A 15,430-nucleotide genomic window follows, 5' to 3' on the forward strand; every position below is an offset into this window, starting at 1 on the left:
ATAAGTAGAAAATGACCTTAAGAAGATATAAAAAAGTTAGAAAAAAAATTTAATAATGAGCAACAAAAAAAAATATGAAAATAAACATAAATAATATATTTAAAATAAAAAATTTAAATAAATAAAACATTAAAAATTAATAAAAAAAATTTAAAATATTAAAATAATTTAAAAAATTAAATAAAATAAAAGTTGAAAATAAACTTAAAAAAATATAAAAATATAAAAAAATAAAGAAAAAAAATTAAATATAAGAACTAATAAAAAAATTACACACACCAGTTGCAAAAAGCTGCAAATACTTTGTTGCACTTAAAGCACCAATCTCTCTCACATACACACACGCACTTTTAACTGGTAATTTCACAAAATTGTAAGTCTGAAAAACTTTATTAACCCCCACTAAAGTGCGCCATAAAGGATAGCGCAGAGGCGACAGCCAAAAAGAGGAAGAAGAAGCAGCGTTGTAAAACCTGTTGCCAGCCACTTTTCTATGCGGCAAACAGCTGTGCCTAGGCGCTGTTGCATGCAACTTGCTGTATACAATGACGCAGGAGATTCTTCTTTGTATGTTATTGTTTTTGTTTTTGCTCGTTGTCTCGCCACATATCCGCCGAATTAGGTCAACTTTATGGCTATGACGTTTTTGCAGCGTTGCAATAAGCTTTCCCACACACTGACACAAAAAGTAATTGACAGCTACAAACGCACACATACACACACATACATAAGCAAGTATGTATATGGTTGCTGGTTGAGGTTATGGAGACATAAACAACGACAATATCCTGTTTATGGCAATTTATTAGCCGACAAGCTATGACGACAGCAAAGTGGTTGCGGGCGGGTGCAGGCGGTGGGTAGGAATAACGGTGCATGAGTTGCGATATTGATGGGCTGCACATTTGTAGATTTGTCGTGGAGTCTTTAGGAAAAGTGGTATCAGTGATGAAGTAGGAAAAGTTGTATGTGTGGATTTTATATATGTATATTATTCAATCTGGATTCTCGGTGCAATTGTCATACTATTGAATACAGGCGAACCTAAAAAAGTTATATTATACCCATTTTCTAACTATTAAAAATCCTTAAATTAGTTATATGAAAAATAAAAACCGCAGCATAAAAAATTTAATTAGAAAGAAACAAAAAAAGTATAGGCGCACATATAAATAATAACAAAATATTACTATTAAACATACTTACTACTCGTATATAACATTATTTTTCAGGCAAAAGAATTAAATTTAATATTTACTTAAATAAAAAAACTAAACCTAATTTAGATTTCTTTCTGTTCGTTTATAATATAATTTACTTACTTATTTAGAAATATATAAATAGAACTTTACAATTTTTGTTTAAAGTTAAAATTAAAAAAAAAATAGAATTAATTTCAAAAAATTAAAATTTAATTAAACAATTTAGTTCTAAATTTTAACAAAAAATAATATTTGTTTAAATTTGGTTTGATTATAAAATGAAGGTTTAATTTTTTAAGAAAAAAAATGTATTTAAAAAAGAATTGGATTAACAAAAATAAATAAATTAAAAAATTAAAATAAAATAAAAAAATATATAACCTTTTTAACTTTTAACACGATGGTAATCAAAAATTCTTTAAAAAAAATTGCAAAAAAATTAAGTTAAGTAAAATGTAAATAAAAATAAAAAAATGGAGCTCATTAAAACATTAAAAATTAAATTAAAGCATTACTTAATTAAAAAATTGAATTTGAACTTAATATCCTTTTCATTTTTAATTCATAAATTTTTAAAAATTTTAATTATTAATTAAATTTAATTTTAAAAGTATAATTAAAAATTATAAATTAATTATTTTTACAAAATAAAATTTAGAAAAAGTTTTTTTATCAAAAAAACTAAGTAAATTAAAAATTCAATAATTTAAAATTAAAAAAATATATTTTCTTCTGAAAAAATTTAAATATTAGAATTTTCATTAAAATTTAACAACATATACATAAAAAAATATTTTATTAAAAACAAAATTAACTAAAAATTACAAAAAATATTATTTTTTTATTTAAATAATTAGAATTTTCATTAAAATTTAACAACATATAAAAATATTTTATTAAAAAAAAAAAATTAATTAAATATTGAATAAATCAAAAATACAAAAAAGTATTATTTTTTCCAAAAAAATTTCAATAATTAGAATTTTAATTAAAATTTAACAACATAAAAAAAAATATTTTATTACAAAAAACAATTCACTAAAAATTGAATAAATCAAAATTACAAAAAAGTATTATTTTTTCTAAACAAATTTCAATAATTAGAATTTTAATTGCAATTTAGCAACATATAAACAAGAATATTACAAATCAAAATTACAAAAATATTATGATTTAAATATTATTATAATAAAAAACAAATATGCCCCTCCCTAATGCGATCCTTTGTGCCAAATTTCACTTTAATATCTTTATTTATGGCTTAGTTATGACACTTTATAGGTTTTCGGTTTTCGCCATTTTGTGGGCGTGGCAGTGTGCCGATTTTGCCCATCTTCGAACTTAAGCTTCTTATGGAGCCAAGAAATACGTGTACCAAGTCATGATATCTCAATTTTTACTCAAGTTACAGCTTGCACGGACGGACGGACGGACAGACAGACATCCGGATTTCAACTCTACTCGTCACCCTGATCACTTTGGTATATATAACCCTATATCTGACTCTTTTAGTTTTAGGACTTTCAAACAACCGTTATGTGAACAAAACTATAATACTCTCCTTAGCAACTTTGTTGCGAGAGTATAAAAAGAGAATACTTATAAACCAGCCGAATAATGCTCAAATCTAAAACTAATCAATAAAATAATTACTCGTTCATAAAAAAATTATGAGAAATTGCGCTCAGAAATTATAAATTTATAAAATTATTTTTATATGTTATTTACATATATTTCTGAACGCAATTTTCCATAATTTTTTTATAACAAAAATTAACTTCTAATTTTTCTAATATAATCTTTTTATAATTTTTTTTAAGCACAAATTAACTCTTGAAGCTAAACTTTTTTATAAGAAAATATACAATATACATATAATAAAAAAAATGTAGTTAAAAAAATAAAATTTAAAAAAATATATGAAAGAAATATTTGAGAATAAATATTTGAGAATAAATAATAAAAAGTGAAATATTTCTAAAAAAAAACAATAAAAAATATTAAAAACATAGAAAAAAATTGTTAAAAACACTTAAAAACGTTTAAAAAACTAAAAAAAATATTAAAACTTAAGAATTTATAAAAACAAATTATAAAAAACATTATAAAAAGCTTAAACATTTATTTTAAAAAAGTTAAATAATCACAAAAACCAAACCAAAATAGCGGTAAAGCTTTAAAAAACTATTAAAAAATTAAAATGCATAAAAATTTACAAAATTTATTTTTATTTATTTATTTATTTTTAATAAATTTTTAAATTTGACGTAACTTTAAGTATTTATTTTTTAATAAATTTTGTTAATTTTATTTCATTTTATTTAGAAAATATGCATATAGAAATGTATGAGAAACTAAAACTATTAATGAAAAGCTTACAAATTTATAAAAAAAAATGTTAATAATGCATGTAAACTAAAGAAAAAAAATTAGCAAAAATCTTGAAGAAATATGAAAAAATGCATACATTTTTATAAAATTTAAATATCTTTTATATTACAAGTTTATATAAATTGAAGTTTTTTTTTACTATTTTATTAGGATTATCGCTACTTTTTTTAGTTTTTCATACATTATTTACTTTTTATGTATAAATTTTTAAGGTTTTCAGTCATGTTTTTAGTTTCTTGTAATACAATATAAAAAAATTTAAATGATTTAAAAGCATTAGCGGGCCAAAGTAGTAAGAAGAAGTCTTTAGCACATGATTTAAAATTTTTTAAAATAATTTTTTTAAGTTTAAAAATTTTTGACAAACTAAAAAAAATTAAAAACTTAAAAAAATAATAATATATGGAATACTAAATACAAATTTCAATGATTTAAAATTATTTGTTTTATTTTAAAAATTTATGGCAAACAAAAAAAAATAAAAAATAATAAAAATATATGGAATACTGAATAAAAATTTGTTTAGAAAGTAATAAACAAAATGAATGAAAAGCTCAAAAATCATAAGAAACTTAAAAATGCATGAAAAAGTAATATAAACAATGAAGAGCTTAAACATTGATTATTTTACGCCAAAAAAGTAAACTTCAGTACATAAAAATATGTTATTGAAAGGAAGTCACACAAATTGTGGCACTCAAAACAGTTCTTATGATTTTCCAAAGCACCACATTACGACGCTAAAAAATACACTTTATACACAGTTAGCCAAGAAATCAGCAGCCTTTTCAATTTTCCACTCCACGCTGCAGCACTTCGACCTCACGTCACGCTTAACACACGCAAAGCGCCGACTTACTGACACAAGCAGCTATAAAACGTATTCAATCAGCGAATATTAGCATACGAATTTTCCTGCTACGCACTTCAAACGACACTTTTACGACACGCCTTCGACGATACCGTACGACATTTCCGCCGCTTGCCGCTACACTGCACGAGAAGCTATCAAATTTTCAATCAAAATAAGCGGATTAACTTTTCCAGTACACTGGCGCACAGATTTCTCGGTCACTGGCGCACACAACGGTTTCGACGCGCTGACATATCGAAAGTAGGCGGTGATTGCAAGAAATAGAAAATTTCTGACACCCCAAAAAATATGCGCCCCTATCGTTTACACTTCGTTGAGGCAATTCGTTTGTGTTGTTGCACACTTTCGAGCGGCTGGCGACGAACTGATTTAGTAGAAAAGTTAGACGGAGTTCAATAGCTTAGAAAGAAATGCGATTTATTTCGCTAACCAGATTGCAAATATTTTTTTTCCTTTGTGGTGGAGAAAGAGTGGAAGAAGCCGTTGCTGCAAGTGAACGCAGTCTGCAGTGGCAGCGTTGCAGCATTGGCGGGCCAAAGTAGTAAGAAGAAGTCTTTAGCAAAAGTGCCGGGACTATTAACAACACAACCGCCGCCCTCACTGCACTGCGCTCAAGCAAGCATGCAACTCTATTTTTTTTCTTGCTTTTCTTCTTTTTGCAATTTCTGTTGCATGTTGCAAGCGGCATGTTGCGGACAGCGTACGCAGTCATGGCTGTTGTGTTCGTCGGCAGTTTGTTGGTCAATCGCTCGGCCAGTCGGTAGGAATAAGAAGCCGCTGCACTCGGTTGCTCAAGTCGTCGTGCTGCCTTGGCGTCGAGGCCGGTTTAGTCAGCAAAATGTAAGCGTTCTTTTTTTGTTTTGCTACGGTTTTCATTGACGTGCAGTGAAGCGGCCAAGCAAGCAAGCGTGCCACTGCCAGTCGCCGTCCACCAGTGTAACTTCTTCGCCGGTTTCTATGCTCTTCAGATTTCACAAAAGCATTGCTGCTGTCAACAGGTCGGCGGGTGTGGCGGCAGGGTATAAAGTGGAAATCTCAACAGCTTTTGTTGCTGCTCGTTGGCGTGTATTATTGTAGTTCTATTGCTGTCTGTTATCTTCATGGTATGTGCAGCCTGTTTGACAACGTCAACTTCATATTGCTTTTGGAGGAAGAAAACCTTGTCTTGCGTGCGTAGACCGTTAAGGTCATTAAGGTTTTCTAAACACAAAATGCGTTTGAACGGAATCTTCTTGAATACTCGTATTATTCGGCGACAGCAAGGAGTGCACGCACTACTCGAGAGAGTATTCCAGTGCCACAGTTTGCCTAGTAAGGTGCATAGTTTTACACACTCTCTCTTTTACTCCGCTCTTTGCTTTCTGTCGTCTTCTGTAAAGAGGTTCTTAAATGTATATTTGTACTTCGAGCGCTTATTTGCATTATTTGCCTTTAAACCCTCTCCTCATTAGCCCTTTTCCAATAGTTTTGGCTATCTGGCGCTCATATTTCAGAGAGTTCCCTGAGTTCCGAAGTTCGTCACCCTGATTATTCATATACATATATAGATATTTGTATGTATGTCCGTCTGAAATTTTTTACAAGAAGAATGAAATTTTCCAAAAGGGCTCCTCTTTTGTAGGTCGCGATATCGAACCACACTAGCATACACCTTCCATACAAGTTTAGATTAGATTAGGCTAAATCATCGACCCTAAAAAGCGTATTTCATTTTGTTATAACGCCGGTTCGTTGTTGTAACTACAACTGTTATAAAGATTAGTTACAGGACCCTGGTAAATCGCTAAAGCGCTTGGAGCTGACCACAAATTTATTGAGGTCGGCAGCTGGTTAGCCGAAGATATGCCTGCCTAGATGTTTCAGGTTCAGTCTTGCAAATGCTATGCTCCTTGACTAACTTTGCGAGTTCATTGCTACTATCATCGCTCTAATGTCGGATTGAACCCTCCCTCCCTGAAAGAAGGAACTTGGAAGCAGAAAATCGACTGCTAGCTTAATAGCAGTCACTTCTGCCTGAAAAACACACAGTAGTACGGTAGCCAAAAGCTAACCTTAAAGGGGAGCTCCTTACAGAAAGCTCTCACTCCAACTGTTCCTCCTAACTTTGAGCCATTCGTGAAAAAGCTCACTGCGCTTCTACTTCAGCGAGTTACCCTAGTCTTCAGATCTCTCATGGGTATGGCAGCGGAGATTCAGCCGCCAGGAGTGGCCTCTGTAATGCAGTGGTCCAAGTTTTCAGGGATGCAATAGAAGAAGGAGGGAATTTCAGTGTGACCTTATTTGGACTCCTTTGTACACTCAGCTTCTCTGAGCTTTAGAGTGGCATCTGCCGCCAATATCCACGGGTACTATGTATAGTATCGCATTAACTGTCATTGTTGGTGCAGTCCGCAGTACACTGGAGTTGCCGATGAGAGCCGCTCCAACCAATGAAGACGGCGGGTTCGTGTTGCCACGAGAATCGCGAGTGACCCTTACACATTCATTCTTCATTCTGGATACTATGGCAGGTTAAACTTCTAGTTATCCAGAATCGACCTCAATACATCAAATATATGTCTAGCATGCTAGGAGTCCCCGCATGACTCGATGCACCTCTTTATATGCCCAGCTAACCCTACACATCTAACACCCCTTTCCCTATGGTCCGACCCTAAAAATGGTCCTACCTTTGAATGATCTCAATGTCAACTTATCTGAATCTTACCACCCTAGCGGGGACTAGATAACCGTTACAACAACAAGAAGATGAGAGCCGCTCTTAGAACGTCTTCAAGCTTCTTAACCAGTGTAACCTTTTGGGGCGCCTTACAACAAACGAATACACCATAGAATGTTATTGGCTTGACTGCGGTTTCGTAGAACCCAAACATCATCTTGTTGAGAGTCCATATCTTTACCATATAACACCGTAAACAGCATTATAAGGCAGCCGATGCTTTCTTTACTCTCTTCGAGAAGGCCTGAGAATACGAACACGTGGAGAGGGATGTCTGCCATGCAAACTGACCGATCAAAATCAAGATAAAGATCTTTTCATACATTTTTATGCTATAAGAGAGGCACGTCTGGAGGGTATTATGCTTCGGCGCAGCCAAAGTTATGGTTTGTTCTAGAATAAAATATAATTTAAGCTCAAACTCGCAACTCTTGCTTTTAATTAGAAAATAAATTTTAGAGAAATACTTTTTTTATGTGATCAGTGGTCCAAATAAGGATAAGAGAGTATTACAAAAAAGAGAGAAATAACAATAAAACCAACAAAGGCGTGGATTACAGCAGCTGTGAACAGTCAAAACGCGCGTAAATTCAATCAATCAAGCTGAAATTGCAGTTGAAAGGTCAAGGGGTAGTGCATACAAAAGCCAAGCAGCAAGCAAGCAGAAGCGTTGGAGAGAAGGTAGATAGTGCGCACACAAGCAGGTTGAAGGTCAAATGTCAGTGGAGCTGCTGAAAACCAAGGGAAATTGGAAAAATGTGGAAAAGAAAATAAGAAAATGAGAGAAGCGACTAAAGAAACCCACACAGACACACACACATACAACTCAACCCAACACTTAAACGCTGATGTCATCTGCAGCCTACAGCAGGCAACACACAGACCTGTGTGCCTGTGTGGCTGTGTGGGCAACAAGAATCAATGCAATCAATCTGCTGATGCGATTACCCACATTCACCCAGCGGCGCAGCAGCATTATTTATGCCACATTTCACTTACACAATACTCAGGCGATTACTTGTTGCAATTCGCGGTGACCGCTCGGAAATTTATCGCGCCACAGCATTAATAAATTAAATTAACTTTGATTAAAATCTATTTAAATTGATTGCATCAGCAGCGTTAACAACAACAACAGCAAATAATTGTAATCAAAGAATGTCAACAACATTACACAAGCATAAATGAAGGCACAATAACAAAAGCGCAGATAACGGTTACAAAAAAAAGAGATGATAAAATACAATGTTGTTTTCAAAGCTATTTTACTCTGCTTTCTGACCTTCCCAGCACAGACAATTCCCTATGCGATACAGAGCAACAGCTGAGATTTAATTCAATTGTAGCTGGCTGCGAGTCTGTTTAGCGGCTCTTCCGCACTCAAAGCACGCTCAAGCACAAAGCAAAGCTGCGATTCCCACCAACTTAGATTATTTTTGAAATTTTTATGTTAATGCATGCTTTGTTGTGATTGTTTGCATTCTAATGTTAACGCTAGTAGTTGTTTTTGTGATGATGTGTGATTTTTTAAGATAATTTCTTAATGTGATGTGATGATGCGATGTGATATTATGATGTCATATAGACAACATACTATGAAAAAATTTTATTTTAGAGTTAATTGCTGTCACCTGTCATTTATTGTAGTTGATATGATATGATAGCGACGTCAATGTGATGTGCTGGTGATGTGGATGCGATATTACAATTTACAAAAATCAAAAACATTGCTTATTTAGCTACTTCATTTTGTTTGCCAATGGTGGTTTTTGTAATGTTGATTTTTTTAGATAATTTGATAATGTGATGTGATGTGAAGCGATATGCGAATTTACAAAAATCAAAAAAATTGTTATGTACCAACTTTATCTTGCTTGGACGACTTAATGTGCGTTAAAATTTGTCGTGATATGCTGAATGTGTAATTTTTTTTAGATAATTTGATAATGTGATGTGATATGATAATTTATAAAAATCAAAAAAAATGCTATTTCATATTGCTTGCCAATGGTTGTTTTTGGGATAATGTGTAATTTTTTTTAGACAATTTAATAATGTGATGTGCTGGTGATGTGATGGGCATGCGATAAAAAGATTTATATTTCATATAGTTGCCAATAGTTGTTTTTGGGATAATGTGTAATTTTTTATATAATTTGATAATCTGATGTGCTGGTGATGTGTATGCGATATGATATTTTACAAAAATCAAAAAAAATTGCTAATTTATCACCTTTATCCTGCTTGTATGCTTTAACGTGCGATAAAATTTGATGTGATATATTGGTCATATGATGTGATGTTTATATTTGCTGATACTGCGCAGTAATGACAACGCAATATGCTATGATAGTAATGTCTATGCGATATAATTACACTTGGTCAATCACATTTATATTATTCCTTATCATTAATCATCTACGATGTTGTAGATGAGCTGCTGTCGCTCATATGATATGCAGGTGATGTGCATGTGATCTGCGTCAGAGGCGCCTGAAAGAAATTTCAAGTTGTCTATTCAGGAGAACTATTGTAATTTGTTAGCTCAACATGCTTTGCTACACTTTTAAAGCAGTCGTAGTGACGTGAACGCTCTAATCAAGCGACTTGATGTCGTCAGCAACCATTAGCAAACAACTTGATTCGTATTCGCACTCAAACACAATGGCTGTTGCGCATATCTAATGCCTTTATGATTATTCTAGTATTGTTTTCGACTTTGCTGACTCAACCTCCCTACAGCAAGAGGCACAAAAAATTGTTGAGCTGATGTAATGGCACATCGCAAGCTCATTGTTACTTGTTACTTTTTACCACGATCTGTGATTTACTACTGCAAGTGCTTGATGTGCACACTTTAGTTTATTTTTGCATTTTGCAATGCTTCTATTTAAATTTATTGCATTTCTGACAATGAGGGTGCAATTGCGAAACAGGGTTGCTTTTCGAATGAGTTGTGATCAAACACGTAATTTAGAGATTAACTCATGTTCATGTGGGTAATTGTGTTATGAAATTCGAAAATATATGCAATGTCGTGATATTTTTAATAGATATTAACTATTTTAAGTTCCGCGGTATCTTTTTTTGTACATTAAGGTGAACCACTTTTTAAGCATTTTATTTTTTTCAAACAGTTGGAAGCGTGATTGATTTTTCGATCTGATAAGATAAAAATATAAAACTCCAAAATGGTGAACCTTCCCGTTGCAATTAAGAGCTCATACTTGAAGAGAATTTCTTAGAGGTGCCTAAGAAACAATTTTCTGAATACCAAGTGAAAATAATGTCGTTTCTTTCACCCACCCTAATATATGTATATAGCTAAAATATTTTAGTAATTTCCCCTCTTTTTGTAAAAAGTCCAACCAAATTAAAAATAATAAAACATCGCACTCACCTGATAATCTCTGTTGGAGAATAGACTCGCTGATGCCGATTCGGAAAATACGCTGTCGTGTGATTGAGAGAGTGGATCGTGACTGTAATCGCTGCAAAAAAGGTAAAGATTAATTTTATTTATAGTGTAAACGGAAATATGTGATAATTTGCAGATTTTTTTACTAAGCTCTCTTACTCTGACAGAATACCAGGCAAGAACCAGTTTAGTCAATCAAATAATGAACAAATTACTTAAAATTGCCTCTTTCACTCACTTTCTTTCCTATCTTCATCTCTCTCCCTTTGCCTATCGATATCTCTTTTCCTATCCCTATTTCTCTCTTTCTCAAATCTCAATACTGAAATATTTTGCTGCGTTTCTTCTTCTAATGCATACCGACGGATCTATAACAAGTTATTTCGCGACAAAATGCGATCTAAGGTTTGTCATTTCATGCCGTTAGAAAGCGCTTTAAAAAGAAATTTTCTGAAGTAAGCCGGAACTCGATATCGAACCCAATTCGACTGTAATTGCCAGCGTATTAGTTTTTAAAGAACAGTTGGTTGGTTGAAATGGGTGGTGCATGAGCGCTAGACCATAATAAGTCCCATAGTCCACCGGATGATAACGAAATTAAGTCGTAATTCAGTAAATTTGTTAAAAAAAAACATAATTACATTCAATGTCAGCTCTCAAGTTTAGCATTGGAAGCCGTGGAATACGTCTCGTCTCATGCGACTGAAGACTGGGAATTCTCTGCATTCCGTCGAGTGTATTTTTCCCATTATCTGAAGTTGGGATCTTAAGGGTAGGTATCCTGTGATGAACCCTACACTGTTACTAAGCTCCTTTTGCCTAGAACTAGGAACTTTTTGGTCGTCCATTATCAATGTGCTATGCTGTGTTACTTGTATTTCAAGACCTGAGATGTTCGTCCAGGCTTCATTGCCTCAAACAACCATTGAAGGAGTTGAATGGACTGGAACAGCTAAGAAGAGATTTGTCTCTCCCTTTCCTATTGGACCAGCTCGTCTGCTTTTTCATTTCCTTCTATTTCTATATGACCGGGTACCCAGCTGCTGAGACTTGGTTTTGGCGCTACGGATAACCTTCATTGCCTCTTGGCTATCCACTAGAATGCTTATGGACTTGCTGATTAGAGCTGAATCCCAAAATTATATACCAAAATTTCAAATCAAAATAGACTGAATTTTAGTGATTTAGTTTTAAGTTGCCTTTTATGTATGGAATACTACAGAAAAAGCCCGCTCCTGTTCCTATTTCACCCTTTAAATCGTTGCTGAATATGTAGATTTCGTCGTTAGAATTGACGATCACAAAACAAGTGGTCAATTCTTCGCTATTGGGGGTTAAAACGATGTGTTTAATTATACGTGAGTCTCCGTTTCTCGGTCGCACTGCCAGATGAGCCCGATTTCATTAACAAGGTCGAGTATGATAGCATGTCTGTAGTGACGCCGAGTCTGGCTCCAATGAACTAAAATCATGCGCTGACTGACAGTATGCATTGCCAGAAACTTCACTCGTCGACCGGATGTAGAGGATAACCTCTAGAGCCTTTGTTGAGATAGTTTTCATTACGATCTTAAGCCCCAGCAAACATACCTCTTGCATCTGCGCCAGGGATTTAATTCGCACTTTTTCGATAATGCTATAACACCGCACCATACGTTAGTAGTAAGGGGTGGGTGAGCTAATATTGGTCTCCGGTGAATTCTGAGAACACCTCGATAATCGAAGAAAACTATCAACATGGCTTTGATTTTTTATCTGCTTTAACGTGTTTTTTCCGGCTTTGGCTAATGTTTGCCACAATATTTGGCTTATTGATCGTCTGTTTCCGGGTCGTAAGCATAGATCTAAGGCTCATCGCCAATAATAATACGTTTCATGACATCTTGGTAGTCGGAAAGCATTGTTACCCAGAAGTTAACGCGACGCTGTTTATCGAAAAAATTTAGTGATTTTGGAACCAATCGGGCTCTCACTTTTCTTGGGCCCAAATGATCTTTCAAAACGGTTTTCACTGAGCCTTCTGATATTCCAACTATGCCAGTAAGATCTCTTGGACCACTATATCATATAGCTGCCATACAAACGGACCGACCAAAATCAAGTTCTTTTAAGGAATCTTTTATATTTGTGAAGGGCATTATATATAGAGTGCAATTGAAGTTAAGCTTTCTTCTTTTAATACGTTCAATTTCGCTGCTCAACGATTTTTTCCCATTAATCTTTTGAACTGATCAGCTGTTTTCTAAAAATAACTTGCTAAGTACATCAGCGCTGCCATTTGGTGAGACGTGGGAAGTAAACAATTTTAAGCGTATCGATTGGCGGACCAGAGAAAGAAGAAAAATGTGCAAAACGGGACAAAAATAAATTTCAAACCGTTGAGTCACGTGTGCCCAATCGATTTGCATGCGTTGCCGTTACGATAAGACGTAAAAAGAATATGCAAAAACACAAGTGGTTAAGCGGCAATAAACAATAAAATATTTTCCCACAAGTATGTGCGTGCGTATGTGTGACTTGAAGAGAAACTGTTACGCCGGTACCGGAAATCACTTGTGCGACTTCCGAAAGCAGCAAACCAGCAACACAACAGTGACACACAAAGCGGCGAACCAGTATTGACAGCTGCGTAAGCCATGACAAATGTTACAACAACAAAAAGCACACAACAACATATTTTATGTGGCTGAAATGGAGCGCGATAAGGCGCAAGAAGAAAAAGCCGGCAGCTTGCGCTGAACGTGACTGGTTAATGAATTAAATAAAGCAAAGTTCCACAGGCATACAACAACAACACAAACACATAAATACATATTTAACCCTTTACGCAAGCATATACATATGTTTTTTGGCACCCACCTGTCCACCAAGCGTCCTTCGCTGAGGCTACGCTGACTGTCCGACATCTCACTGCTCGCACAGCCATTCGTCCGTGCGCCGCCGTTCGCGCTGCCGCTCACCGTGTTGTTGGCGCTGCCGCTATCATTGCCGCTGCTGTCCAACTCCTGCGACGAGTCGCCGATGCTGCGCAACTTCTGGCGCTCAGCGTAGAAGCTGCGATTCATGGCGCTCGGCAGCACAGCCACGCCCAACGATTGCCGCACCGAGTGTGGCGGCTGGAAGAGTACACCGCCGCTGCTGCCCACCTGTTGATGCTGATGATGGTGGAACAGCGCCGATGTGGTGCTGTGTGTGGCGTGTGTTGTATACATGTCGATATCTTCTTCCAATTGTTGTTGTAATTGTTGTTTATTATGTTGTTGTTGCTGCTTGTGTTTACCACCACCTCCACCTAACACCGTTGCCAATAGGGCATCTCTGTGCTGTGTGGACTTATTACCGCCACTATTGCCGGCGGCGGCAACAACACCAACACCACAGCCACTGATCGAATAGGATTTCGATTTGGGCAGCGATTGTGATGAGTAGGCGTCCTGCAGTTGTTGGTGGGTTAATGGTGAGGAGGGCGATGAGGCCGACACCGCTGACGATATGGAGGAGAGTGTGGCGCTGCGCAGATTCTTTTCACTGGTGCTGCTGGTGGGCGGTGGCAATGTGTTGGTTGTGTTGACGCTCGGCGGTGTGTCCGGTACGTTGGTGATCGTGCGTCGACGAAAAATGCGCCGAAGATTGCGCAGCGGATGGAAGCGGCGACGTTTCGGTTCTGAAATGAGAAAATTTTTTGTAAAATCATTAATTAATTTGATGAAATAACGTTATTATATAAATAAAAAAAACGGTCAGTTGCACCTGTGGTTGGACAACTTTATGCCAAATTTTTAATAGACCTAGTCCACGCGTATAAACTGCGAATTTTGGCCGGAATTTGTTTTTGTTTATCTTTTATTTGTTATATTTTTTTTTAATTTTTCATATAAAAAGGCAAGTGAAAATTATTCACAATAATCAGAAATGTCAATATTTTTAAAACAAAAAAAATTCAAATAACGAAAAAAGAAGCATAAAAAATCAACTCAGTAGAAAAAGCTCACATAGAGCTTCAGTACCGAGTTCAACATTGCATGTTAGAAATTACTGTAGACTTTATGAGAAAAAACAAAAACGAAATAAAAGCTCTTGTAAACTAAACTTTGAGTAATTTTAAAACCGACAAAAATATGTAAATTCGAACAACCTCCCTCTTAAAGCTTTTAAACACTTTTGGGAGGATTTTTACTGTTATCACTTTTGATAATGCTTCAACAAACTCTCTCAGTTTCCTTTTATATAGAGAAGTATAAGCTGTAATAATTTTTTTTTTTTCAACTCAAATATACTTTTTTAAGAATAGATTATTGTTTATAAAGCTTTTCAGACGAAAGCTTAATATATAGAGAGTAGAAAGCTTTAACATACTTTTGAATTTCTGGATTATTACTTAAAGACTTTATAGAGACAGAAATGAGCTTTACAGCTTTATTCACATTTATTTTTATATTTGTAAAAAGATTTATGTTATGTACCTTGTGAGCTTTTAAGAGCTTATGTAACTATGTATAAAAATATTGACTTAACTTAAGCATACATTTTTCCCCGCGAATACATGTTTCTTAAGCTCAAAGTCAATTTAAAATTATAAAAAATACATTTTCGAAATATTACTGAGCTTTTGAGCTTTTTATAAACTTCTCAAAAGCATCTGATTTTCATTAAAATTCATTAATTAAAATTATCAAACGCTTTTTCCACGAATACAAAAAATAAATTTTCGAAACATTACTGAGCTTTTAAGCTTTATATAAATTTTTAAAAATCATCTGAAGGTCATTAAAATTCATATATTTAATAAAAGTTGATTTTAGTAAATATCAGTAATTCCTTTTTAC

General features: G+C 34.4%; 1 protein-coding gene across 2 annotated transcripts in view; it reads right to left on the reverse strand.

Moving 5' to 3' along the window:
* LOC120770424 (serine-rich adhesin for platelets) overlaps nucleotides 1–15,430 on the reverse strand; it is a 164,691-nt gene that overhangs the window by 21,254 nt on the left and 128,007 nt on the right. Inside the window, exons 1-3 of one of the 2 annotated variants that reach the window (XM_040097874.1) lie at nucleotides 14,393–14,398; nucleotides 13,464–14,268; nucleotides 10,587–10,677 (exon numbers count right to left, since the gene is read on the reverse strand). In XM_040097874.1, the coding sequence (XP_039953808.1) occupies nucleotides 10,587–10,677; nucleotides 13,464–13,816 (444 nt within the window). In that variant the 5' untranslated portion in view covers nucleotides 13,817–14,268; nucleotides 14,393–14,398. Of the gene's footprint in view, nucleotides 1–10,586; nucleotides 10,678–13,463; nucleotides 14,269–14,392; nucleotides 14,399–15,430 lie in introns of those variants that run through there. The other variant, XM_040097873.1, reaches the window with a different exon arrangement.

Source organism: Bactrocera tryoni, chromosome 3, assembly GCF_016617805.1.
Source record: "Bactrocera tryoni isolate S06 chromosome 3, CSIRO_BtryS06_freeze2, whole genome shotgun sequence".
Taxonomy (NCBI): domain Eukaryota; kingdom Metazoa; phylum Arthropoda; class Insecta; order Diptera; family Tephritidae; genus Bactrocera; species Bactrocera tryoni.